Below are 26316 nucleotides of genomic sequence, written 5' to 3' on the forward strand. Positions count from 1 at the left end.
CAGGCTCTGTGTTTAAATACTTCACTTGAGTGTGTAAATCAGGAGCTCTTCCGTAGGCAGCGGTGCTGCTGGGATTCAGAGCTTGAATGGGCCACTGATAGCACAGGCTCTGTTGATATGACACTGTGCCTGTGTTTCTAAGGTAGGTCCACCTATTTCAGATGTGTAACTTCAGATGGTGGGAATATGCCTGTTTACTCTTTCCTCAAAATTTTGCAGATGTACTAAACTTTGCTACTAGAATAAATTGTTACTCAAATTTCAATTTAGAAATTCCTGGCATGTGGTTCTGCAGGCCATTTTGAGAAAATGAATAATCCTGGCGTTTGTTCTGTTACATGCTTAGTATTTTAATCTCAGTTTTACAGCCAGAAAAAGTCGAGCGCGTAAGTAACGTGCTCGGTTTTGTAAAGGGAGTCAGGAATATAGCAGAGATGTTGTGACTCTTCAGTTTTCAATTCTAATCTGTAATAATTTCTGCTTTTGGAGTGAATGTAGAAATTCCTGGTTTACGTTTGAAGGATTTTGAAAATAAACACAGAACTCAAAATAAATTTCCTTTGACAAGTGTATATGCCTTGGCTGTTAAAATATTAACTGTTCTGAAATGATTTTAGGCATGGGTAGGTCAGGTACTACAATAGACTAGATTTTAAGAAAGCAAGTTTGTAATTCACATTTACCTAATCTACTCTCAACTGCTAATTCAGGCACAGCTCAGGTGACCAAAACTAGGAGCACAGGTTTTTAAAGAGCCATCAGGAAGAGCCAAGTGTGTCCAGGGAGCAGTTCAGAGCACCTGGATTGGAGTCTGAAGTAGATGGTGCAAATACCCAATAAATATGCATGTTTGTGTCTGTATGTATGGATATAAACGCAATTGAAATGAAATCGCAGAGTTGGAGGGTATAATTTTCCATATGTTGTCCACATACTGGTTTTCTTTGTTATGATTAGATTTTATTTAAAACAAAACAAAATTAGACTGCAGTGGCTCCTTCTCTATCACCATGTCCTATGCACCTTGACTGCAGTGGGTTTTGTAATTACACTCAGAAATACTAATAGTGTGACTCAGTTTAGCCAGTTATCCAAACAGCCTGATCCTGACTTCCCTTGGCTCCACTTAACTTAATCCTCAGGTTTTTGTTTAGGATCAGTTACGTCCTATGAAGTGCTCTCTAAGTCTTCAAGTTGACCAGAGGCATTGTGTGGTCTTTGCAGTCCCCTAGGCCACTACTGGGGGTGAAATCCAGCTTCTCCTCAAACAGACTAGTTGAGTATTTATCAAAACAGCCAGCATAAGACAATTAATAAGTAACATGATTTTCTTTTACTTAGTGCCATGTTGGAAAAGAAGGGCTGGGTAACTTCACTTTCAAATGCCTTCAGTTAATGCTGGCCAGGTCAGTTAGGATGGGATCTGTGTATAATCAGTTCTTTGGGAATAAACACACAGCAGCTCTGCTCAGACTTTTGGTCAAAGGAATTTTGGTTTTATGTCAGCCAGGAAGTGAGGAAATCAAAAGTACAGCAGAGTTCATGAAACCCTCTCTTTTCAGTCCCTTAGGAGGAAAACAGAATGTACATGAGAAAAACATCAATTAACTATTGTATTACTATTGAAGCAAATCCTAGATTTGTAAAATTTGCTGTGGCCTAAAATGTTACTGAAGTGGAAATCAGTGTAATTTTTAGTTGTATCTAGAAAGGATCCTAACATAAACAGCTTTTATACCTAACATTTGTATAATTGAAATATGCGTTATATATAAATGAAATATGCGTTTAAGTGATCCAGCTGAGTGTCTTTGATGTTAATAGAATTACTCTGTGAATGAATTACTCATATGTATGGAAATGCAAAACCTACTTGCCTGTTCCTATTCGGATTGAAAATGGGGGCTTATTTTTAGCAGAAAAAGAAATATGTGGATGAATGAGGTAATACTTTGCAAGGCCATTATTAGGGAAGAGGCATATGTCACAGATTTGTATCAGGATAACTGCAAAATGTTCATGCTTGTCTTCCTTCATTTTTGGGAAGAGGCATTGCGGTACGTAAGAAATCTTTATATAAAAGTTGTAAAAGGGAAGGTGGTTTAAGTCAAAATTGTTTTGGAAAAATCATTATTCCATTATGTTTCCATATTGATACTGAATCAGATTTTAAGAATGGAAGGGAACATGTTGTTCCCTTCTCTGTTGTTTAAAATATGTAAAGTCTTGTTTATATGTCTAGTCTCTGTTGTCTCAGGCTCCTATTAATGAGAAGGTGGGATAGTGAACTGTTTTTCATGCAAGGAAAATGCATTTTTTGACCTTCAGATTAACTTCTTGAATTTACTTTACCTTAGCTTCGTTAAAAACCTAAAAATGTCAAGTATAAAGGAACTTTTTAGCAGTGAGATTTTAAAGTGGGCTAAAGACAGTTGTTTGACACAATCGTGATAGTTGATGTGTAATCACAAATATTGCTAATTTGCTGCTTGCTAAAACTGAAAATGAAAACTGACAATTTTTTCCTCTTTCAGATACAGGAACATAGTTTTGTGAAGTCAGCTCTAAAGTACAGTGTCTCTAGGGATGTGTATTGTATATTTAAATACATCAAGGAAGGGAAAATGTAGACAAGGATTATTGAAGTGCTTTGCTTTTCTACTGGTGGTTTAGATTGTGGATAACCATTTGTCTCTGTTCATTGGCAGATAATGTTTGCCTTGAATATAGATCTTTATCACAACTGTTCAGGTATTTTCCTGCTTAAAAATAAGTACTTTGAGATTATTTAAGAAGTTGTGCACAGAGGTGTTGTTGCGACAGGGGTATCTAGGCCTTCTCAGCCACAAATGGAAATAAACCAACTGAAGGAAGAGACAAGCGATTTCCTGTTGAGCTCCTGTTCTTTCTCATTCATCCTTGTCTATCCCCATTGTGCTTCACCCAGCCAGAGAGCATGGCTCCTTCCCTGAGTGTAGGTGAGAAGTGCTTTGGAGAGAAAGGTGTCTTGGAGTAGATGGCTGCAGGCTTGGAGAAAGAGCAGTTTGGGTGAATCGTGTAACTTCCAGAGCAAAGATCATGTTGCCAGCAAAGACCCAAAAGCCACTATCAGTTATGGCTTAAATACCTTCTTGAATTAGAATCAAAACTGAAAGATGGGAGTGATGGAGAAAAGACTGGGAAGAGATTAGTTAGTGAGAAAGCTTGGGATAGGAAATACGAGTGGCATAAAACGAAGGGGATGTGATACAGCACCTTGAGATGGGAATGGAAGTTGGTTGGCAAGTTGTCACTGCCATTATACAGCTAACCAACGTTTTATCGTCCCCTCTGCCCCCACTCTAGGATTTCTGTCCCTGAGTCATGGCAGACAGAAGACCAGAGAAGGCATGTGAACAAGCATGTGAATCTCTTAAGCAGCAGGATTATGAAGTGGCAGTGAAGCATTGCACAGAGGCTCTCCTTTCCCTCAGCCAGTACCCCCCAGCTCACCTCCCGGAGGCATGCCAGGCAGAAATCGACCGCATCAAAATCGAGACTCTTCTGTATAGAATTGCTTCCTTTTTACAACTTGTGAGTGTGACTCTTTAATAGTATTTAGTGAACTGGAAATAACATCAAAAACCTTGTACCGTCAACGTTTAAATAAAATTCAGAGTTTTCCTGTGATTGGCATGTTGGTTTGCCACAGAATCCCTCTTGCTAAAGCATATATGAGGCTTCTGTCTTGTAGTTTTCCCTGATCTGTTTATTTTTCAGGACTGGTACCTCTAAGTAGTTTGGGGCTGAATCACAGTTCTCTAAAAGAATGAACAAAAATACTTAATTTAAAAATATATTCCAGGAAGGCAAAATACCTGGGTTTAGGCTATTATGTTTGTACAGCTATGCTGAATTACATACCAATGGCCGTATCTTTAAAGAGCATGAAATTAAGGTTGCAAATCTAAATACTCAAAAAACAAAGTTAAGAAATGCCAGGATTCAGGTAGCCAGTTCATGCCTAATTTAGCTCCATTTGCACAGGCGTGAAGTTAGTCTTTTAATACTTGATCATGTACTAGCCTTCCATTGCTAGACTAGGGCGTGTCTAGTGAAAGATGTAACTTTTAGGCTCTGGCAGGTTTTTAATGGAAGTGTGAAAACTGGGGTCTTTGTAAAGGTTTATAAATGTAAGGTAAGAGGCTTAACCCTGAATTATAGGTGATCCCATTGCCAAATTCCTATCCTTCCTTTAAGCATCAGAGACTTACAGTTTCTTGAAGGAAAGGACATTACAGTGCTTAAGAATAAACCTACAACCTGCTTAATGAACCTACATTTTTTCCTTACTTTGTGTTTTGTAAATGTTATTACAGATTTACAGGGGCCTTGTCTACCCCAAATCTTCAGGTACTGGGTATGAACAGTTTCATCCCAAGTGGAAAAAGTTTGGCCAAGTTGTAAGACCTTGCTGGGCAGCTTTAAGATAAATCTTGCCCATCTGGTGAAAGAGCATTTCAAATACACAGCTGAATTGGACTATGCAAGAATTGGGAAACTTCTTAAATTGAGAGGTCACCTATCTTACAGCTCCCTCAGGGAAGAGATTCAGAAATAACTAAGGTGGTTGTTTTTAATGGAAGTTACTACAGACTTGACTTCTCAAGATTGTTTGCATGGGCCAATATACAGATAGGTGCTGAGCGGTATTTAAGACATTTCTGACCTTGATGCCTTGGAAAATCCTGTGAGGCACCGATCTGGATGTTCATCATAGTGACATTATTGCAGTAAGTCTTCAGGGGCTTTAGAAAATTACTTGTAATCAAAACTTTCTTCTTAAAGACTTGGGTTATACAGGTACGTGAAGGCCTAAAAGTGATAAAAATAATCCAATTTTTTCTTCTTTCTTGTTTTACTAAATGAAGCAGTTACTTAAAAACACCACTGACAGGACAGAGTAAAATTAAATACCCATAGATTTCAACAGCACCAGATTGGTGCAAGTTTAAAAAAAGAATCACAGTGGCTAGAAAAGAAAGTTTAGTTTTCCTATTTTTTCCTACGTATTGTGAGCCACCTACAAACACATATAAACCACGGGGGGTTGGAAGTAGATGATCTTAAGGTCCTTTCCAACCCTAACTATTCTATGATTCTATATACCTTTGCCCATTCATGTTCCTCTCTTAAAATGTCCATTTGCTGAGAAACTGAGGAAAAAGTCAGCATTCTAAGAATTAATTACATGATATTTGACATGTGACTGATGTTCTTTACGTGTTGCACCCAGGAAAAGATGAGGTAATGGATTCTAAACCATTTTAAGACACTTGTAATTCAAGCATGTCGTTGTTTGTGCTAACTGGAATGATGCCATCTTTAAACTTTTCATGTTTTACCTTTCAGAAAAAATATGGGCAAGCAGATGAAGACTGTAGGCATGGTATGCTTATTTCTTTTTTTTTTTATTACATAGTGTTATGAATTGCAATCAGTTGTCTGCATTTTGAAAACTGATGCCCAGATTTGTTAGTTTGCTAACAGTGGGGTTTTTTTTCCTAGTTAAAATTATGTGTCTGCTTTATAAGACTTTTCCTACTTTTTTCTCTTTTTTTTCTTCTTTTTTAGATCTCACTATTTTGTAACTCATATTGAAGTACCAGAACTCAAAATGCATGTCTTTGGCACCGTGGTGTATTTGGCTAATGGATAATTTAGTATACAAATGTAGGATGAATGGCTATTGTTAGGATTCTTGTGAAGTTAAAGACAGCTGATGGTTCCGTCTTTCTTCCTGGGCACATGGTTGATATTTTGGTTTGCATTTTGGGACTTGATTCAGAGGAAATCAAGATGATGTACTTACATTGATTCCTATTTGTTAAAGCTTCCAAATGTGCATATGGCACGTTGAAGTTGAGCCTTTCATGTTTCACTGCTTTGTTCAGTCAGGGTATTTTTAAAGGAATTAACCATCCTGCCTAATGTTCTATTATCCATGTATAATGCAAGTGACTCAAAACTCACTGAGAACTCTTCGCTGAGTTTGGTAAGCGTTGGAACAGAGCTTATCAGTTGGATCTGAAAAGAGAAGGTGGGTAGATCCCACCTTTCCATTTTTAGTTCCTTAACTAGTCTTGAATTTTAAAGGCAACTTCCTCAATTCACAGCTTTGTTACACAGACTCATACACTATTCTGCCATTCCTGTGCTAGCAGTGATAATCTTTAAATTGTTCTTTCTGGTTTTGTGTGGGTTTTGTTGTGTGGGGGTTTTTTTGTGGCTTGCTTGGTTGTTTTAAATGCATTTGTCTTCATTGATAGTCAAGTCATAGTCTGGGGAATTTTTGGGGCTCTGGAGCCTGCTTGTGAAGGCCCACAAAATCTAACTAAGAAAAGTAAACTTGCTTTTGTAGGTGTGTTCAACAGATTTAAAAAGGCTGAATGTCACTTAATCAGTATCCTGCTTAAAATAGGCTGGAGGTTTTTTTATTTGAAGCTGCTTCTTTTAACTGTTGATCTCTGCCAAGGGTGTAATATTCTGACTAACCTCACACTTGTCTTTCACGATGGCAAATCAAAGTGAGACACACACACACATGGAAAGATGAATGAAGGTTAAAGGAGGTAGGAGGCAGAATGCTGTTTAATGAATAGGATTCTCATTGATGAGGTCTGATGGGTTTGTCATAGGGATAGATCGGTGACATCCATCTGTGAAACTTTTTCTTGGCATATGTGTCAGTTATCAGGCTTTCAAAGAAACTGTCATGTTAACTATTTTTCTTCTCTCTGGATGGGCATAGAAGTGGGTGGAAGAGCAGCACTGATCTCTGCTTATTTTTTTTTCCCAATTAAATAAAGAGCTTTCAAATGTAACTGGTAACAAAGGAATATTGTCCAGTTTAATATTAATTTCCTTAATTCATGCCAGCATATTCTGCAAATATTTTTTCCAGATCTAAAACTGAGGATGTTTTTCAGCTTATTAATGTCATATTTATGTATGTGTATGAAAATGGTTGGTTTGTGTATTTTTGTATACAGACACATTGTAATTTTTATGACTATATGTATGAACTGTTTGGATGGGGTTCCTTACGATGTGCTGTTATGAGTTGTAGCCCAGCAGCCGACAGTTTAGAGTAGCTACATTTTGTGATCCTGAAAGGTCTTGCTTTTAGTTTTATGTTTGAAATATCTCTGGGTAGAAACAGCCTCAGTATGGACTACCTGATATTCATGCTTCCTTGATACTCTTTTTTTCTTAAATAGACAGTTTTATTCAAGCTGCTGTTCTGTCTTTTTACAAGACTTGACATGTTGCATACCTATGACAGTGCTTTATTTTAACCTGCATGATAAGTACATTTGAAATAGCTGGAGAAATAAAAGTTCTTTACAGTGTGCTGCTGGTCCCATTACAAGGGATGATGGTACTTTATAATCCATTAAATTATTCCATAAATCTTTACCCAAAGATACTGGCTGATGTGTTGTAACTTTTTATGTGCAGCTGTATGTTTTAGCTTGGTGATACTGTGCAGTTAATGATATGAAAGATTGTAATTGGACATCCAATCTTTGAGGTTAAAATAGCAAACTGTCAGACATGTTCAAGCTATTCCTGGCGCGACTCCTTCTGATTTGGGAAGTAAGCTCTATTTTTGGAAATGTGGCCAGTATCGTCAGAGTGGTGAATTCAGACTGATCTTTGAGGAACTTTAGAAACAGGATTTAGTTACCATTTCATTTTGAAGAGATGCTGAGTTGTTTTTATGTAACTGTTTTGTGGGACTGTTTTTTCTTGCACTTTGTGTTAACGGTGTGAGCGGCTGTGGAGTGAGGAGTTTTGATTTATTGTTCTAAAATGTAATCCTGAAGTTACGGTGAATGTAAAATTCCTGTTAGCACTAACAGGAGCTGTTTGCATGAGTAGCAGTATAAACACGGACATTGATGTTGCTTGCAATAACAGTAATATGTATTATAATTCTGTAACTTTAAACAACCGTCCAGCCTTCTTTTCAACTCACACGCTTAGCTTACTAGCTTTTTAGTCACTCTGGCATTTCGTTTTCTGGACAGGTAATATATATGATTAAGTGTTATTCCTGCTTGTCTGAAGCACGTCTATATCGTGAAATAAATCCTTTCACTGTTGGAAGTGTCAATGAAAGTGTCTGTTTGGCAGCTATCTGATCCAGTGCTAGAAAGCATTAGGAGAGTTTTCTGTTACACAGTGCCTGTAAATTTCTGGACTCAAACAATCGTTCCTATATCCTGCACTTTACAGTGTAAGTGAATAAAAGCCCTTTTAAAGTCGCAGGAATTGACCACGAGGACATTAGCTATATTTGGCAACGACAGGGCATGTTTTTTTGTGAGCATGAATGGATCTTCCTGAGCATGTTTGTGTTACTGAGAGGTTGTTGGTGGCGGTTTATTTTTTACCCTTTCTGTGAAGAGGAGGTCCTTTGTGTCTGTGTCAGATATTTGAATTTAACCTTCCCATATTTAATTTTTGTCTATTTTAGCATGTAAACATGACAACCTTTTTTGAGCTCATGTACAGCTTGTACAGCTTTTCTTAGATGGTGGGAGACAAGTTTCAAGTTAATATTAGACAAGAGCAGTACATCCTTTACATCCAAGACTTGTCTTCCCAAGAAGCCGTGGATCAACCCTAGTTTCAGACTTTATTTTCATGTTAAAGATGAAGGAAAACTATATATAGTTTATTTAAATGTATACTGTGATGAAACTAATAGTTGCTGATTTGTGTTGCAGTGCTGGGAGAGGGGCTGGCCAAGGGAGATGGATCTTTCCGTGCAGTGCTCTGCTGCATGCATCTTAAAGGGAAGCTGCAAATTGTGTCTAATGTTCTTTCCAAATCACTGATGGGTGAATCACTGGTAAGTGGGTTTGCTGCAATCTATATAATTTAAAAAGCAGTTTTATATTTCCTTTTTTAAAAATGTGGGTAATAATGAACTTCTGGAAGGCTGCAACAAAAATGAATTGTATGAAAAAGACAAAGATAAGTTTATGGGCACACCTATTTCATAAGAATACCTCGGTTGTTGCATTACCAGTGTTTTAGAGATGTTCTGATTTTGAAAAGGTTTTTTTTGTTGCTGGCCTGAATCCTCAGGGAATACAAAAGAATTTGCATATTTATGGGATTGACTAGAATAATGTAAATCTCAAACTTTGTTAAAATTGCACCTGACACCATTTGGTTTAAAGCAGAAAAATGATTGATAGGACTTTTAAATAACTAGCACATGATAAGTTGTAAGAGAGCATGAAAAGCTTCTCAGAAAAAAACCCCAAACCTATGTATTTCCAGATGAAGATAAAGGTTTGAGTTCAAAGCTTCTATTTTACCCTTCAGCTGTCAAAACTTGTAAAGATGCTTTTAACCCCATTCATGTGAGTAACTGTTGTGACTCATATGTGAATACTCATGTGGGAAAAATTAGGGGCATATATAAGTCTTCAGAGGATATTGTCCTTTTTATTTCTGTAATCTAGATTAAATAACATGCAGTTTGTCACCAGGAACTGCTGGTGATGCTAAACCCAGAAGTGTGGTCATGGCACAGACAAGAGCATTCCTCTGGTCAGACCATGAGGAATGTCTAAGTGACATCAGAAACTGTGGTAGGAGAGCCTGTTACCTTGAAATTGGATCATGTCTCCTACATCTTGGTGCTTAACTTAATCAGGAGGTTGTTTCTGAGAGGCAGTTCTGTTTGTCTGTCTGGTATGTATCCTGAATTCCCTTCCCCCCTGCCATTGGCTGTTTTTACATAAAGAAAAAGGCTTTTACTTTGTTTAGCTCATGTTTTCTAATGAAAAAATGCTTCATTGAAAAATTCCTGGTGAGGTCAAAAGAAACTTGCCTGCAGGAAAAATCAGTAAAATAGCCAGAAGCTCCGTATCACAGGAAGTGTGTAGTGCCCTTGTTTTGAGCTCTTGTGCAAATAAAGTTAACTTAGTCTCTAATTCCAGAGTATTGTCCCAAAACAGAGTTCGAGTGGTTTTTACAAGCTTTAGGTTGTTAGACACAGTTGTTTCAGTAGGAATATTAAATCAGTAGCAACTGATTTACTGACTTCTGCCATTGTATGAGACAAGAAATGAAAGTCAGTTTTGAAATTAACTTACTGAAGAGTTGGAATCCATCCAGTTTCCTCCCCAGTGACTCTATCCTCTAATATGTTTAAGCTGAATTTGCAGCCTTCTGATGAAGAAGTGAAAAATCAGTTTGAGAAAAGCCTAAGTGTGAGAATTGTCAAGTGTGTAAGTTCTCAGCAAAGAGTAATTTCTACTGCTCAGTAGCACAATCGAAATGTGGAGAAGTCTAACAAATGTGCTAGCATTTAATCAAGTTTCTGTAAGAGATGATTGAAATAAAAACCACAGGTCTGGCTTCCTTTAATCAAAATTTTGGCTTACATGAGTGTGAAATCATTACATTTAGCTACATATTTCAGATAAATCAATTCTGAAGGATTTTTACTTCAGATGTCCTTGAATATGCAGTTATTTTTAGTTACATGGCTAATCCTTGCTTTTTAGTGAAAACTCTGATGATTACATAGTCTATATCAGAGCAGAAAGAGTTATGAAACTGTAGAAATTAGTAATTTCTAAAGTAGGTCCGTAAGAAGAAAGGAATCCATCAATGCAACTGCAGTGAAAGTTTATTATATTACTTCATAGCCAAAGTCTTTCAGTAATCATAGTATATGGTTCACGTATAGTGCTTTTCAGTAGTAGCTTACAAAGTGCTCTGTGAAGACAGCCAGTATCACTGTCCCCATTTTGCAGATTGGAAACTGGGGCATGGAGAGGTGAAGTGACCTGCGTAAGGTCACCCAGCAGGCCAGCAGCCAAGCTGATGACAGATCTCCTGAGACCTTGTCCATGGCTACTCTGCATGTAGAGTACTGCTCTGCAGGGTAGCAATCAATACATATTGTAGCTATTAATATTTGTCTTGAGTGGCAGCTAAATTTCATAAGATATTTTTCTGTTCTCCAAAGTTGTTCTAACCACACCGCTCTCCTGCACTGTCCTGTATTGATACTTGCTCTAAGTCTAATGCTGGTTCTGGGCAGTAATTCATTCTGATGTTTGCTCAGTGTTATATAGTAGGTCATTTAAAATGGTGCTTTCTAAGTCAAACTCGTTTTTCCTTCTTGCCCTTCTCCTTGGTCATGGTGTGGGGGGAAATGAACGTAGTTGCTGTGGTTTAATGCATGTGAAGGTTTGTGTTTGAAGGATTAATGTTCTTTCTTCCCCCAGAACGGGATGGTAACTAAAGATCTGACACGACTGAAAACACTTCTTGCTGAAACAGAGGTAATAATCAGCATATTAGTGGAAAAATAATGAGCAGTACCTGAAAGAGCTGAAAGCCCCAGGAGATCCAGGCTCACTGTGAACATACTGGTTCAAACATCAGTGTTTCCACTGGTCTGTTGGACTTTACCACCTACCTATCCAGGAGGCTTCATCACAGTCTTGCATGATATATGAGAAAATAGAGAAAGTCGCTGATAGGTTGTTGACTTTCTTAAAGTAGCAATAGAAAGAATTCAAAGCATTTAGATCTTCTTTATTTACTTATTTATTGTATTTTTCTATGTTGGAAATGATTCTGAAGTAATAACCATGACAAATATCAATGGTCTCTCAGTCACCTTTTTTTGTATTAGAGGTTAATCTGTCATTTCTACTGATTAAGTTGCCACTTTGCTCCCCCTCCCCATGCTTTGTCATTGATATGAGCTTTATTTTTAGTGTAGATTCAAAGCTGAAAGACATCTTAATACAGTTCAGACTTTTGGCCTTTTCAAAGCTTCACTGCAGTCCACATCGAAACAATCACAGGATGGAATTTGGACTTCTAAAAATCTCTCAGATTTTCATCCAACAATGAGTAGACTTGGTGTTCCTGTCAGCATTCCTTTTATCAGTGGCTGCAATCCAATTAGGTTAATATGAAATTTGTGTTTATGACTGAAAGTGATTTCAGACTTCTGATTAGTATTTTTGTATTGGTTGTTCTGAAACACATTTTGAGAGGAAATAAGCCAGAGCAGTTCTTGTTGATGAAATTGTTGTGTGTTCCTTTATAACTGTGGGTTTTTTTATATAATTGTAGGCAGCTGGTAAAGTACCATCAGGATATCATGTAGAAGATTTAGAAGAAGGTATGTAAATCAGTTCTAAAGCTACTACATTTTGTAATGAGAAGACTTGGATTCTGCTGAATACTCAGCACTGCATAGTAGTCAAAAAGCAATAGGGGGCTTGACCATCATGATAGGCCCCAGGGATAGAGGTAAAATTACCTAATCACTGACTGAATTTGCAGGCAAAGTTCCTATTTATTGGTCGAAGTGCTGTATCACAGCCTGCTCTATTCTGCAAGTTGTTAGAAACTTGCCTTCATGTCCTTTGTCTACATGAATTTGTTAGGATTGGAAGTTAATTGTTGGTGGATAATTTTGCCTTGTGTACAAATACACTTTGGGTTGATGTTTAGAGATACAGTTCCCTGAACAGTTACTATCTGACTTGGAAATAGCTGGCAATTAGAGAAGTAACCAAAGTCTTGCCTCCTCTGCAGGGTCCCGGGATGGCTGGCACTTCCGCCCTCCACCCCGGGGAGTCACAAGCAGTGAAGAATATACGCTATGTAAAAGGTAAAGGCATTGCTTTATATCACCATTCTCCAAGGGACCACAACATTTTGTCTGTTGTTTAGCTGCTGACAGAATGATTAAGAGGTCAGGAAAATGAAGGTACTTGTTAGAACAAGAGTTGATGTGTGCACAGATTTTTTTGGAAGTTTATCTGGAAGTGCTTCAGTTTATGAAATGGAAGAGAGTGGTTTGAGGGCAATTTTTCTAGTGACAGGACAGCACGTGTCTTCTTCCTCTACCTTTTCTAATTTGTGATAAAATAAATAGGCTTTGTTGATAGATGTGCCTTCTCTCCAGATGAAAAAAGTGTTTGCAGAATTTTCCTCCAGGTCTCATTATTTCCATTCTGCATAAGCTGAAATACACAGAATTGCTGCGCTCAGGATCCAGTGGCTTGTATTGGAGTTTCTCTTCCTTGTCTTTTTCAGTTGTCTAGTCAATATTGCCTGCAGTTTGTGTTGTTAATCAGCAATATTTGCATAAAACTGTATTAATATATCTGGGGAGGAACCATCAGTATGCACTTGATTCTGCAATATATATAACTGATGCAAATGAGTTATTTTAGAATCATCAGCAGGAATCTGACCTGGTTTTTAAATGACACGACTGAATCACTGAATTTGGGCTATTTTTTGGCACGCTTTTCTAGGGATGTTAAATGTTGGCATCTCTTCCTGGCTTTTATCATATCTGGTTCATATTCAGCAATTTTGAAAGAGCAGATATTTACAATTTTTGGCTCCTGAGGATTGTCTCGAGTAACGTCTATACCATGTTTCTGTTCAGTAACTTCTATACCATGTTTCCAGCCCTTGCTCTGAAACATTTTTCCACTGAATCTGTAATTAGCTTTATGCACGCTGTTAACCCTTGCAGTGAGAAGGATGTGCCTTACTCAGCAATTCCATGTGAACAGTATCATTTTGACAATGGACTAAAGACTGTAGTTCCTTATGAGGAGGCAGTCACAGGACTGAGTAGGAATTTTGAAGCTGTGGTTTGTTTTCCCCCTGTGTGCCATAAGGCCATAGGAGTACAGAATATTTATTCTAGATAATGAAGTGGTGGAATTGCAGGAGGTCTTAAATAAGAAACTAAAAATGAGGAAAAAATAGTGCCTGTTAAAAATACGAACAATGAGAATGTGGAAAACTTGCATAATGATGACAAATTTTCAGGTAACATGCCTTCCTTTTAAATAATGGTAAGGAAAGCTACTTGATTTTCAGTCTGGTATATAGCTAGTAAGAACGGGTCAGCAATTTTTTTTATGCATGCACTCTCTTTACTTTGGGCCATGGAAATCATAATTGTACTTTAGCATTCTAATGCAGTGGTGAATTGGAAAATTTACAATCAAAATATTGAAAATGACTGCCAAGAAAAAAAATTAATTCAGAGTAAGGAATCCAGCTTTAGAATGCCTTTAGTAACATCATGGTATAAATCGTGCTTGTTTTAGTTACAGTTTGGGCACACAGACCTTTAAATACTTAAATAATTCTTAAAGGAAAAGCGTGTGCCAAATTACAACCACTGGTACAAGGGTGGCCTAGATATCCAGGTACTTCTGCCGCAAGGTTTTCGTGTCGTAGTCAGGTGTTACTTGGTTTTGTCGCATAGCTCAAAGTTCACATTGTAATTCATGTTACATTACATAATGCATTTACTATGGAGAGGTTATTCACTCACTGATCACCTTCTGCTGTCTTCATCAGTGATGCGGGGTCTTGACTTGCTTTGTGTATCTAGTCTTGGTGCATCCTTTCTTTTTGTATGGTAACTCGTCTCTGTAAGAAATGATTCTTAATGTAATTATATACATAGATACCCACATGAAATTCAAATACAGCTATGTCTACAAAATTTCTATAAACTTAATATCCTGACAGAGGCCATCCTGCCTGGCTTTATTTGTGATAAACATGATGCTTAAATTAACTCTTTATAGTCTCCTTATGCAAAACAAATAACCAGATCCTGGCCTGATACTTATTCTATATATCCAATGCTTTCTTAGTACCATCAGAACTTACCCCTCCTATTTTATTCTTCATTTTGTCATCTGTTTAAGAGCTTCAGTTTTGAAGAATGCTGAAGGTGCAACTACTGCTGTTTTATTATTTTAATACAAAGTTTAATTACAAAAACACTTCCCAAGTTGTAGAGGCATTTGCCCAGACGTGCAATAAATCCGGAGAACTGGAATGCTTAAATGTGTACAGGTGCTTGGAATGATGCATTAGCACATGCCATTAAATTAAAAATGTAATATTTGAACGAATCCTTAACCTCTGCAAAAACAGATCCTTTTGGTCCAATACACTCTTTTGCAGAGGAGTGGATTAAACCTTTTCCTTGAGAGGTGATGTCTGAATAGGTGTATTTAGTAGAAAGGACCATGTGATGTCACTGTTGTTCTAGGAAAAACTGCTGAATGAGTATTTATCAGCTAATAATGTAACTGTTGGAGGAAATCATGCTCTATCTTCCCTTTGCACCTGATGAACAGTGTTTTATTCATATTAATACACAGTCTAGTCATTTCAGGGATAGTTGAGGATCTCATTGTGTTAATTGCTGTACACTTGAGTTTTTCCTCTTTGAAGCTGGAAGTGTCTTAAGAAGACTTTTGTCCCCCGATGTTTGAAAGAAATCTGGTATACTTTTCCAGGCTTCACAGTATGAGGGGCTGCTGCCTCTTTCAGAATGCTGGGTGCATGTATGTATTTCCAAATTAGTTCACTTGGATTAAACTGCCTTCAGTTCTGGGAGAGAGACTTAAGGAAGCTTGAAAAGTATAATTTTGGTTATTTTCTTTGTTTTTTAATTGGAGACCAAAAAGTTCAAGGCATAATCATGTTCCCTCTTTTATGTAGATTTTTAGAGCAGGGGATCTGCAGGTACGGTGCACAGTGTACTTCAGCACATTCCCAGGAAGAGCTGACAGAATGGCAGAAACGATACGCTTCCCGCTTGATCAGATTAAAACAGCAGAAGGAAAACAAACAGTGTTCGGGCAGTTATATGGAAACCTTGATTGAGAAATGGATGAATTCGTTATCTCCTGAGAAAGTGGTAAGGAAAATATACTGCTTCCCTATGTGCTTATATTTAAAACTAACAGATGAGCCTGGTTTTGGCCCTTAATATCAGAGCTGGTTGAATTTCTTCCTACCAAGAGATTGTCCAACCAGTTTGCTCCCTTCTCCATCCTGCCCTATGTCTTTTTGCAAAGATACCAGAGGCTTAAGCTGATATTTGCAAGTGTACTCATTCTTTTCAGGAATTCAGTAGTGTTTGTGAATTACAGCTTGTAGGTTAATTGCAGCTCATTCATTTTGCATATTTACTCTTCCCAGTGCGGGGTGGGTCAGCCAAGTCTCATGGTATTGTTCCTGTTCCTTGACTAGATGACAGAACATTAAAATGGGGAACAATAAATGGCAAAGCTTTCATGACTTAGCGGAGAATACTCTTGCTTGTGCGTAGCTCCTTTTCTTTGCCTGCAGCTGCAGGCACTTGTATGTAGAACAGCCAATCCCCCAAACATTCAAAACAGTTTGTATACCAGAGTGTGGGGTATGGATATGATCAAACTTAGCAGCTGTTTGGAATACTAAAGAAAGTTTTTGTGGCATTCAACCAGCTCTACTTGCCAGTGACCCGAAGGAGTTTTCAGTCCATCTATTGTTGATTAAAATCTGGGAAGAGTGAACTTTCTGCAGAGTGCATTAATGAGTATAAAGCCTGGTTCTAATTTCCTGGTGTCTCTAGTAGTCTCATTGATGTCTCATTGATGAGATCTGGGATCTTCTGGAAATGCAGTCTTTGGGCTTGGTTGTATCAGATCCTTCTTTCCAACTCAAATCATATCCTACTTTACACATTTACAATTAAGCTAGTTTTTGAAAGTCAAGTCCTGCAGTTAATTGTCCTTAAATGGTTGTATTCTTCACTTACAGAGTATGATCTGGCATATTTGGCTTGCTTGTTTCTCTGAATTAGCTCTTAACTTTCATTAATATGAAAGTCGCTTCACAGGACTTGTATCAATCCTGCATAATTTAGGAAACCATCTTTTTCACTTCGTGTTAAAAATTACTGCCTTTCCCTGAATGTTTTTATTTTAATACTGCCTGTAGAAGTTTAACATTATCTTCTTTTGTTTTAATCTAGCTTAGTGAATGTGTAGAAGGAGTGAGAGTAGAACATAATCCTGAGCTATCGGTAACTGTCACAACCAAAAAGTCTCATCAGACGTGGACATTTGCTCTCACTTGCAAGGTAGGACTAACTAATCTTTTGAAAGTGAGTCTGTAATAACTGGAATGCAACCCATAAACTTTGTGATTAAGATTCCAATTGCATAATTCTTCTTAAAATAGAGAAACTTCCTAGCACCATCCTTCTCTCTGTCTTCCCAGCAACGCTGGTGATCATGTGTCGACTGGCCAGATTTCTGGAAAGCAGGCAGGACTTGTATCTGCTCTGAGAATCTGAAGTTCTTATAAGCTCTCATTACCTGATTGCAAGTGAAGATAGTCCTGAAATAATTTCAGTTTTCCAATGTATTGTCATTTCAACCTCTGCATTTTTTATTCTAGCCTGCAAGAATGCTGTATCGAGTGGCATTGCTGTATGATGCCCATCGCCCACATTTTAGTATCGTTGCAATATCTGCTGGAGACAGCACTACCCAGGTATCACAAGAAGTTCCAGAAAACTGTCAGGAATGGATAGGAGGAAAGATGGTCCAGAATGGAATAGATCATTATATATACAAAGTCAGTATAGCATTTAACACAGAAATCTTTGGAACTTTTCGCCAAACTGTTGTGTTTGACTTTGGATTAGAACCAGTCCTCATGCAACGAGTAATGATTGATGCTGCTTCAACTGAAGGTAATGTATTAAAAATTTTATTTGGAATAGTGGAAATATTTCATGCTATCTTCTTTTTCACAGTTCTGGGCAGAACAGCTTCTCTATTAACAGCTAATGAATGTCTTTTACTGTATGTTATGTTCATCGTGTATATAAATACAGATAGTAGACAAAACCTTCAGAGGGTTTAAGTACGGCAATGACTGGAATATGACTTATGGCTCCTAAATCTTGACAAAATGCTGGGAATATCTGGTTTGGTATATGTCTGAAGGCAGCAGTGGAAGTTCAAGTATGTTTATGGCTTTATAATCGTTCTTGTACTGATGAAAACATTAAAAATACAGAAAAAGGTCACTAGAGAATTGAAGTTTTTCTGTATAAGAGTACACTTGGTAATTCATTCATTAGTTAAAGCAGACTATTTGTGTGTGGGGTTTTTGTTTGGTTATTTTCCTCCCCTTGTGATACCCCACTAGGGTTGTCAAAAGCAAGAGGCAAAGTGTAGACTTGTGACTCAATGAATTGCTGTTGACATGAATGTTGAAAATGTAAAGGAAGTGTAAATATATTTTTGCATGTGCTCCAAGAAGAAAAAATAAATTAACAACATGTTACTGTAAGGGTTGTATTCTGTTTATGAAAGTGATGAGTGTCTCTCAGTTCAAACCTGAAATAACTCTATTATCAGGAAGATGTCAGTAAATTGAAAGATCTTTGAAGAGGTGCAAAAAAGAAGGAAGCACTTTGATTTATGGTTAAAAGATGAAGAGAGCTAAATATAGGTCACTGTGTCACTTGGCAGCAAGCAAGGGGGTGGGATAGTGTGGTAGTTTTTAATGAGATATTGAGAGATAAAAACACAAAAGAAACAGAATTGTAGCACTGGGGTCTAAGCAGGAAAAAGAAAGAAAAAAGATGTAACTAAGAAAACAGCGGTTTTCTGTTCCTGGTGTTTATTTTCAGTTACAGGCTAACATTTGCAACATTAACAGAAAGAAACTATAAATAGCAAATACCAGAGATCATGAACTGATCTTTCAGATGACCCAAGTACTTGTAGCCAAGAGCAGGAAGACCGTACAAGCTGTAATGTGTCTTGAAGCAGAGGACATTGCATTGCGGATGAGAAACTGCTTGGAAGCAAGGCTGTGGTCTTTTCGGGAGCTATTATATGATCTCCATTTAAAGATGTGGGTAACCACAGCTGACAGGCTTCCAAAGACATTGAGTTTGTGGAGAACACATGTCCTTTTATTGTAAACCTGTTTAAGATCAAGAGAACCAAGCCATAACTTACTTGCAAAGTCAGAGTTACTGTCAAACCAATCTATGGTCCGAGTCCTTGTTGGTTTAAATTACTAACCAAAGCAATATGAGGAATAGTCCAAGTCCATGTGAAAGTGGTAGATGAAGTTGAGATAGCACTCTCTAGTATTAGCTACTGATACTTCCTTTTCATGTATTGCTTGTCTGTGTGCAGAGGGATACTGAAGTCCTCAAGCAGGTTCTTACTAATCTTACTTCAAATGAAAAGAGTCCTAGGTGCTATACAGATAAATGTAAGGAGAATATCTTGGGCTTTTTGCTAAGCTAATCTAAGAGTGTAAGCAGGCAAGTGAAAGGGGTAACTGCTGGATGCCTGTCCAATTCCATTGTTTCTCTTAGTATATATGAATTGGGATCTCATGGAAGGGCTTTTCAAACAGAAAAAGAAGTCTCTATATTTTCATGTAATTCAGGGTCCTGTCTAGTTACCTGAATAGGAAAGAAAGGTCAAAGTTAAAATATTTTAATGGAGGAAATTCCTTTATGCATTTTGAAATCTTTATTTGCTAGGGGGGAAAAAAAGAGCTAAGAGAAGCTTTCTGTGCACTGAGAATGCACAAAATGCTCTTTAAGAAAGGGTCACGGTATGCACAATCCGTGCCAGGAACTGTTTGTGTCAGGCTTCCAGTGGAAGCCTCTCAAGTGCTGGGAATTAAATGGCTGTCTTTCCAGCAAACAAGGACTCCATCCCAGCGTAATTACTGAGCTTTTTGATCTGAGGTATGGTTAGTATGAGAGAAATCAGTTACGCTGAAATGATTTTAAACACAGAAACCACACAAACATGGACTTTCTCTTGCCATGCGACTAATATGGTTCAGGCTCGAGGTAGATATTTAAATGTGGCTTGTTGGTGAACACATGAGATTAGTAAAATAAGCTACATTCCTGTAGTCAAGCTGAACTGAGATTTCTTTGGCTAAAAAGCTGGTTTCCTTCTACTTAGAATAAAGACAGCCAAGATGATGTTAAGTATCTAATTTGAATTTGAAAATGTCTTTCTTGCACATTTTTCAGCGTTGGTGTGATATCCTGGATACCCATCTTAAATCTTATTCAGACATAATACATTAAGATATCATAGCTTCTCTATAAATGCCAAATATTTTCAGCTCTGCAATTTAACTGCAATTTTGTTAACTGATGCACTGTTGTCATAGTGTTTTTGTGGTGTTAATGGATATATTTCGTGTGGCTGTAGACAATGCTTGGTTGTCTGCTTCTCATGTAAGCTGTGCGGTCTCTGAAATGAGCATATACTAAACAATTATTTTCCCTTTATTTTTCTAACTTTATGTCATGTTAGGCTACATTTCCAAAGTTTAGCCTAGCAAAAACTCACTTTAGCTGGATAATGAAGCTGTCTGCAGAATTTAAAGGCTTTCACAGTCTTGCAGATTTAATGATACCTGATCAGCTATCAACTGGTTTTTATTACCTTCTAAATTTTATAGTATATATTGTAAGGTTCTTCACTCCTTGATATTTTTGAAGTGAGGTGATGTTGCAGTTAGGCTTTGAAAGCATATTGTGATGCGAAGTCCTTCAAAGTTGCTCGTGATTGTTAAAATAAAAGTGCTTTCTGGGTTTGTCAGTATTAATTAGATTTCTTATCTATAGAATACTTGATGGTATTGTTTGAGAGCGTGTTTGCTCTCTGTATACACCTGAAAAGTAGGGGTAGTAAGTACTAACAATGAACTTACTAAAGCTGTTGTAGGCAGAGGAGACTCTTACCTCCATTTAGTTCATTATCTGTAATGGGATTATTTTCAGTAGAGCTTACTGTTTTTTTAAATAAAACCCAAACACAAATGGAGTTTGAACTTACTTCCTTTCCCTGTTATGTGTCTACATCTAGATCTTGAATACCTGATGCATGCACGGCAACAGCTACTAACCACAGCTAAGCGTTGGGATTCTACTTCTAAGACTATTGTAGAATTTGAGCCTAATGAAACTACTGAATTGGAGAAGAGCCTTCTTACCAGATACCAAATCCCTCTGTCTGCTGACCAGCTATTTACACAATCTGTCCTGGACAAATCATTGACCAAGACCAACTATCAGTCACGGCTCCATGACCTCCTTTATATTGAGGAAATAGCACAGTATAAGGAAGTTAGCAAGTAAGTGATACCTTTATGACATATTTCTTTGCTATTTCTTGGTGTCCTATTGAAGTGAGAATGGCAACTTTTTTCATTAAACCTACATGCTTGATTAAGATACTGAGTCTTCCTGTTTCTTTGAAATGAATTTGAGTCTGAGCCTGGAAATAATAACTGATTTGAAACAAATAGTATGTATCAGTGCCTCTATGGAGGCACTAAACAGCTATTGTACAATGTTTTGTTAATGTCTGGATAATAATTATTTTTGTTTAGAGGTTTTTTTGGCTCTGTACAAAAATATATTAATAATAAGAGCCATATATTTGTTCCTTGGTGAAAGTAGGTTACAGCAAAGAAATATACAGAATCTTTGTGTAAAGGGTTGAATTGTGAGTGGCTCAAGCTCTGATCTTACGATGATATGGCAGCTGACTTCGTTATATTTATTCTCTAAATAGGCTGAAACTGAGCTTCTGAATCAAAGTTTCTAATAAAAGGCACATAGTATACATCATTTGTGGTGTTCTGTCTTTAGGTATTATGTACATTGTACCCAACTGGATTAGCTGCACGAACAAATGCAGAGTTAGGAAAAAGATGTGAATTTCCCATGTATAGACTCTCACGAGGCCTCTTTTCTGTAGTTTGATATTTGTGGTTCAAAATTTTGCCTGCATTCACGTGGTACAAAAGAGTTTTGAAGTGTTGCACTACTCAGAATGGACAGTCAAAAGGTGTAACTTCCTTTTAACCTAATTCAGTAGCAGACTTAGCTCTATCCATGACCTGAGTCCCAAATTGGAAATGTCTCTGAGACAAACCACTCATGGAGCTACAGAGATTCAGCTGAATCACTCCTCTAGAATTTAGGAAGAAAATACTATGAGTAGTTGTATTTCTAATACTTTTAAAGCAGAAAAATGGTTCAGCTTCTTTTTTGTCTCAGATGAAGGGCAGTATATTTGAACTATTTTTCTTCATATCTTTCATTGCTGCTGCACTCTGCTGGAATCTAACATATGGAGGAATCATGCTTGAACACTGTTTTCAGCATACAGAAATGTTCTCCATCATACATATTTATAATCAAGTTGACTTCTCTAAGGCTTTTTAAAACAAAAGTGGGTTTAAAGGAAGCATTATGAAATATGATAAAAAAGTAAACAATATATTTACTGAGTGAATGTTCACACTGAGAATTACACTCATGCCTCATAGGAAACCAAAAAGTAGTGAGCTTGTAGAAATGAAAGAAAAACAAATGTATCCTCTGTGTGTAATACTTCCCCTTTGGACAATTTGGTGCAGTGATAAGTTATTGCTCTTCTTTTTCTGCCTAGTAGATTAATAAAAGTAAGTTTGAATAATGTTCTTGTAATCTTCTGTTTTGATGGTGTTGATGACAGAAATACTCTTTTGATCTTGTAGCTGACCCACTTTATTGCAACAAGGCTCAAACTAGCACACTCTTCTGATCCTCTGCGGCTAAGATCACACACTTGATATTCTCTAGTGAAGTGTCAGGGTTGCAAGCCTAGAAATCAGGGTTGCAAGCCTAGAAACAGGCCCAGAAATAGAAAGGCAGGTGGGTTGTGGTACCTCTGAAGTTGTGCCACGAGTGAAAACGTGGATGAGCTGCTGCTCTCTGATGGGTTTGTGGATGTGTATTGTAACAGTAGTAAGTAGGGTTGTCAACGTGGCCTCTTATGATGAGACTGGAATAATACGAGTGTCTGCGGTTCACACTGGAGTGCACTGTTGGGTTTGAAGAATGTTGATGATCTCTCACTTTCCAGGAAAACAGTTTCTCAGCCTTTATGTGGGATCAGCTGAGTGGAACAACTGAAAATCATGGGATGAAGGTTGCAGTGGCTTTAAAAGTCTTAAACTCAGTGATAAGGGAGTTCATTCTGCATAGTCTCAGAGAGCTTTACTTCGGAATCATGGTTATTCTATTATTTCAAGAGGTGTTTATAAAAATTACTGCACATCAGTACATTACGAAACAGAGTTATAAGGGAGCCACTGCTGTCTTATTTCCAATTGCAAGCATACTCTACAAGGAAAAGCAAAACAATGTTCTGATCTTGATACTGCTTTGCAAAGTGTTGCCCTACATACATCTGGTGATGGTTTTAAAGCTCTTCCGTTCTCTCTTGCACATTCAAAAGAAAAACAACATGTAATTGATGAGTGGCTAGAACTTTATGTGTATTTTCTTGAATGAACATTGAAGAGTGTGTGAGGTGACATATAGCTCTTTCCATGCAAAATTACAGAGCAGATTTAGCCTAAAGGCTGTGAAAACAGAAAATACTGGCTTTGATGGAAAATAAATTTGCTTTTGTCATTACTGCATCTTATATTTATCAGTACGTAGGTAGGTGTCAGACTGCACACCCTGTCTGAACTCTACATGTGTAAATGTGAGATCACATGTGTTGGATGTACTTTTAAGAAAGTGTAATATGGGGCTTTATTCAAAATGGGTTTTTCTGCCTTCGGGGAATTTATTGCTTGCTTTTTGTTTGTATAAACCAGTAAAATAGGGGTGAGGAATGGATGAAAAAAGCAACTTGTGATTTGTTTTTAAAATCTAATTCTTAGAGGATTTTGTAGTTTAACAGTTTGCCAGAAGGTGTCAGCTTGCTCACTGGAAATTGCTTTTTACTCTCTAAACCTTAGACTCCCTTTAGCACAGCAGAGTCAGTTCAGTCATTTATAAAGGCACTGACTTGTGCCTTGTCTCAGAATGGTGGTAATACTGTGTTCCAGCACGTGTTTACGAATCTGACTTTGAGAACAAGCTGATTCATATTCAGAAGCAGAGGAATTCAACTTCAGGAAAGCCTTAACAAAATCAATTCGCAATAGCAAGTGATTGTGTCTTAGTAATAATGCCAAGCTCTTGGTTTCTGGGTTAAACATTTCATATAGTATTTTAACTATCATCTGAATGAGATATGAGCTGGTTTAGATGTTGTTCACTTGCTGATAGCTCCTTTGGAATAGTGCAGTGCTTGTATAGAAGAAAGCTTGCATTTGTTTAGTTTTGGGGTTTGTTTAAGCACGTGTGGAAATTGGGTTACCTTTAATTCTAGTGAAGTACGTGCTTTCGAGTGATTGCTTTAACTGTAGCTTGTGCGGTAACATCTGTGGTTAGTGATGGACTGAACAAATCCATGCTCAGTAAGAAACATCTCTTGCTTTTTGAGTGGAGGAGTGTGAAATTCGGATTTGATTTACTGCCCATATTCTGTAGAGAAGCAAGTACCACGAGGGGGCAAACTTGCAGTTTTTGTGCAACACTCATGATTTGCCAGATAGGAAAACAATAGCTTTGGTTTGGCAGATCTTTAATTACCAAGTGAGCTCAAATCATTTCTGAAGACCTTTTGTTTTCACTTTTTTTTCCCCCTATAATTTGTTGCAAATTCAGGAACAAGTTACTGACAAGATAACTGAATATGATTGGTGTGCCAGACTTTTTTCCCCTTTTCTTCTAACACCAGGTTGAAGCAATCTGTTTAAAACAAACCCCAGCACTCTAGGAGGAGATTGCTGTGTATTGGGGAGAGGTCAATAAAGTGTGTGAATAAGTCACTCCAATGTGTTCTGCGTGTGGCTTCTAAGAATGAACTTGTTACATCTCTGCTTGCAGGAGGAACTTGCTGCTAGTAGGAATTCTGTGGATAGATGCTTTATATGGCTGAGCCTCTGATGCTATTCCCTGATTCCAGATGAAATTTTCTCATAGTGAATACATTCTGATTTTGTCTTTTTTCCCAGAAGTTTTAATCAATCCCTCTGTATTATAGGTATAATAATACTGTTTACTTTTTGAGATGTAGATTACCCTCTGTGGTGTGCAGCCTGGAAGAGATAAGTGTAATAAGTAGGAATCTTACTCTGCTCTTTGCTTGCGTATCTCTCCTTGAATACCTAACATAAGCTTACAAACTATTTAAATAGAAATTGCCTGCTTTGGGACATGCACAGCAACTCAATTTCACCCTGAACTTCTTTTGGTCTCAGATGCTATCTAGTATTTTGATTCTTTCTTGTGAGGGTTCTTTTTGTAAGCTTCAAGGATGTTAATTCTTTTAAATCTATGTTTTATAGGCTATAAGCAAAAGGAAAATGTGTGAATATTGGACAGTTACATACTTAGGGAGGGCCGGTTTTGCTGTACTTCGTGTTTAGAAGTTACACATTCAGGATGTAAAGCATTGAGTCTTCAGTCTGAATGCATGAAATTTCTGCATGCGAGAGGACTTTTCTGCACTGACTTGATGCTTTCTTACTTAGGTTCAACATAAAAGTGCAATTGCAGATCGTAGCAAGCTTCATGCTCACTGGTGTTTCTGGAGGTGCAAAGTACGCCCAAAATGGACAACTTTTTGGCCGCTTTAAGCTCACTGAAACGCTTTCGGAAGATACTTTGGCTGGACGGCTGGTGATGACCAAAGTCAATGCTGTTTATTTATTGCCTGTCACTAAAGAGAAGTCAGCACAGACCCAAGGAACCAAAGAGAAGGTTTATGAAGCAGCTATTGAAGAGAAAACAAAAGATTATATCTTCTTGAGGGTATCCAGGGAATGCTGCGAAGAACTTAATCTTCGGGCAGATTGTGAAATGCAGGTAAGTCTGAGTGGAAGTGCTTTTGGTGTGGGAACTGTTTGCTTTGTGGCTGTTTTGGCTCCACCCAAAACAATTGCTTGAAGATAACGAAAAGGAATTTTGTTATCATCATACACAGAATGCAGAGGACAGAATTTCATATAGGTGAAATCTGTCTATACATAAATATACACATATATATGTGTGGTTTGTATATATGAGTTTTACTATTTGAAAATACTATTTTAGAACTGTGATAGTGTAAAAATATGTTTTATTGTATTTAATTTGGCAAAATTCTTCTGAGATATTAGGCATGCTTGCCGGTTTTTGCTTGTATCTCTCATGGTTTTCAGTGTTTGATTTTTAAGTTATCTTGGACATGGTTTTACATCTGTGGTTCAAATACAGAGCCCTCCGTGGACTCACAAAGGAAAGCTTTATCTTATTTTCATTTTCCTGCAGGTAGGTGTTTGTGGGTAGTTCATGGGCTTTCTCCCACCAGACCTGCCCAGCCTCTCCCCTCTCATCTAAATGCACTGAATATATTGCTTACTTCTGCTGCCTGGACTTTGGCTTATTCTCTCTGATGTGGCTTCCATCATTGTGTCTGTCATTGCTATTTTCACCAGAGGCCTCAGGAGCCTTTTCTTAAT

The 26316-nt window shown here is 37.5% G+C and overlaps 1 protein-coding gene across 1 annotated transcript in view; it reads left to right on the plus strand.

Annotated features, from left to right (window-relative positions):
* The first annotated feature begins 3343 nt into the window (after positions 1 to 3343).
* Positions 3344 to 26316, plus strand: part of HELZ (helicase with zinc finger) — a 67668-nt gene continuing 44695 nt past the window's right edge. The window contains exons 1-11 of the mRNA XM_010016302.1: positions 3344 to 3573; positions 5392 to 5428; positions 8775 to 8899; positions 11301 to 11357; positions 12163 to 12211; positions 12631 to 12706; positions 15589 to 15787; positions 16889 to 16996; positions 17317 to 17614; positions 20787 to 21054; positions 25348 to 25681. Coding sequence (XP_010014604.1) covers positions 3364 to 3573; positions 5392 to 5428; positions 8775 to 8899; positions 11301 to 11357; positions 12163 to 12211; positions 12631 to 12706; positions 15589 to 15787; positions 16889 to 16996; positions 17317 to 17614; positions 20787 to 21054; positions 25348 to 25681 — 1761 coding nt within the window. The 5' untranslated portion in view covers positions 3344 to 3363. The remainder of the gene's footprint in view (positions 3574 to 5391; positions 5429 to 8774; positions 8900 to 11300; positions 11358 to 12162; positions 12212 to 12630; positions 12707 to 15588; positions 15788 to 16888; positions 16997 to 17316; positions 17615 to 20786; positions 21055 to 25347; positions 25682 to 26316) is intronic.

This window comes from Nestor notabilis, unplaced genomic scaffold (genome assembly GCF_000696875.1).
Source record: "Nestor notabilis isolate BGI_N333 unplaced genomic scaffold, ASM69687v1 scaffold6266, whole genome shotgun sequence".
NCBI classification, from domain to species: domain Eukaryota; kingdom Metazoa; phylum Chordata; class Aves; order Psittaciformes; family Psittacidae; genus Nestor; species Nestor notabilis.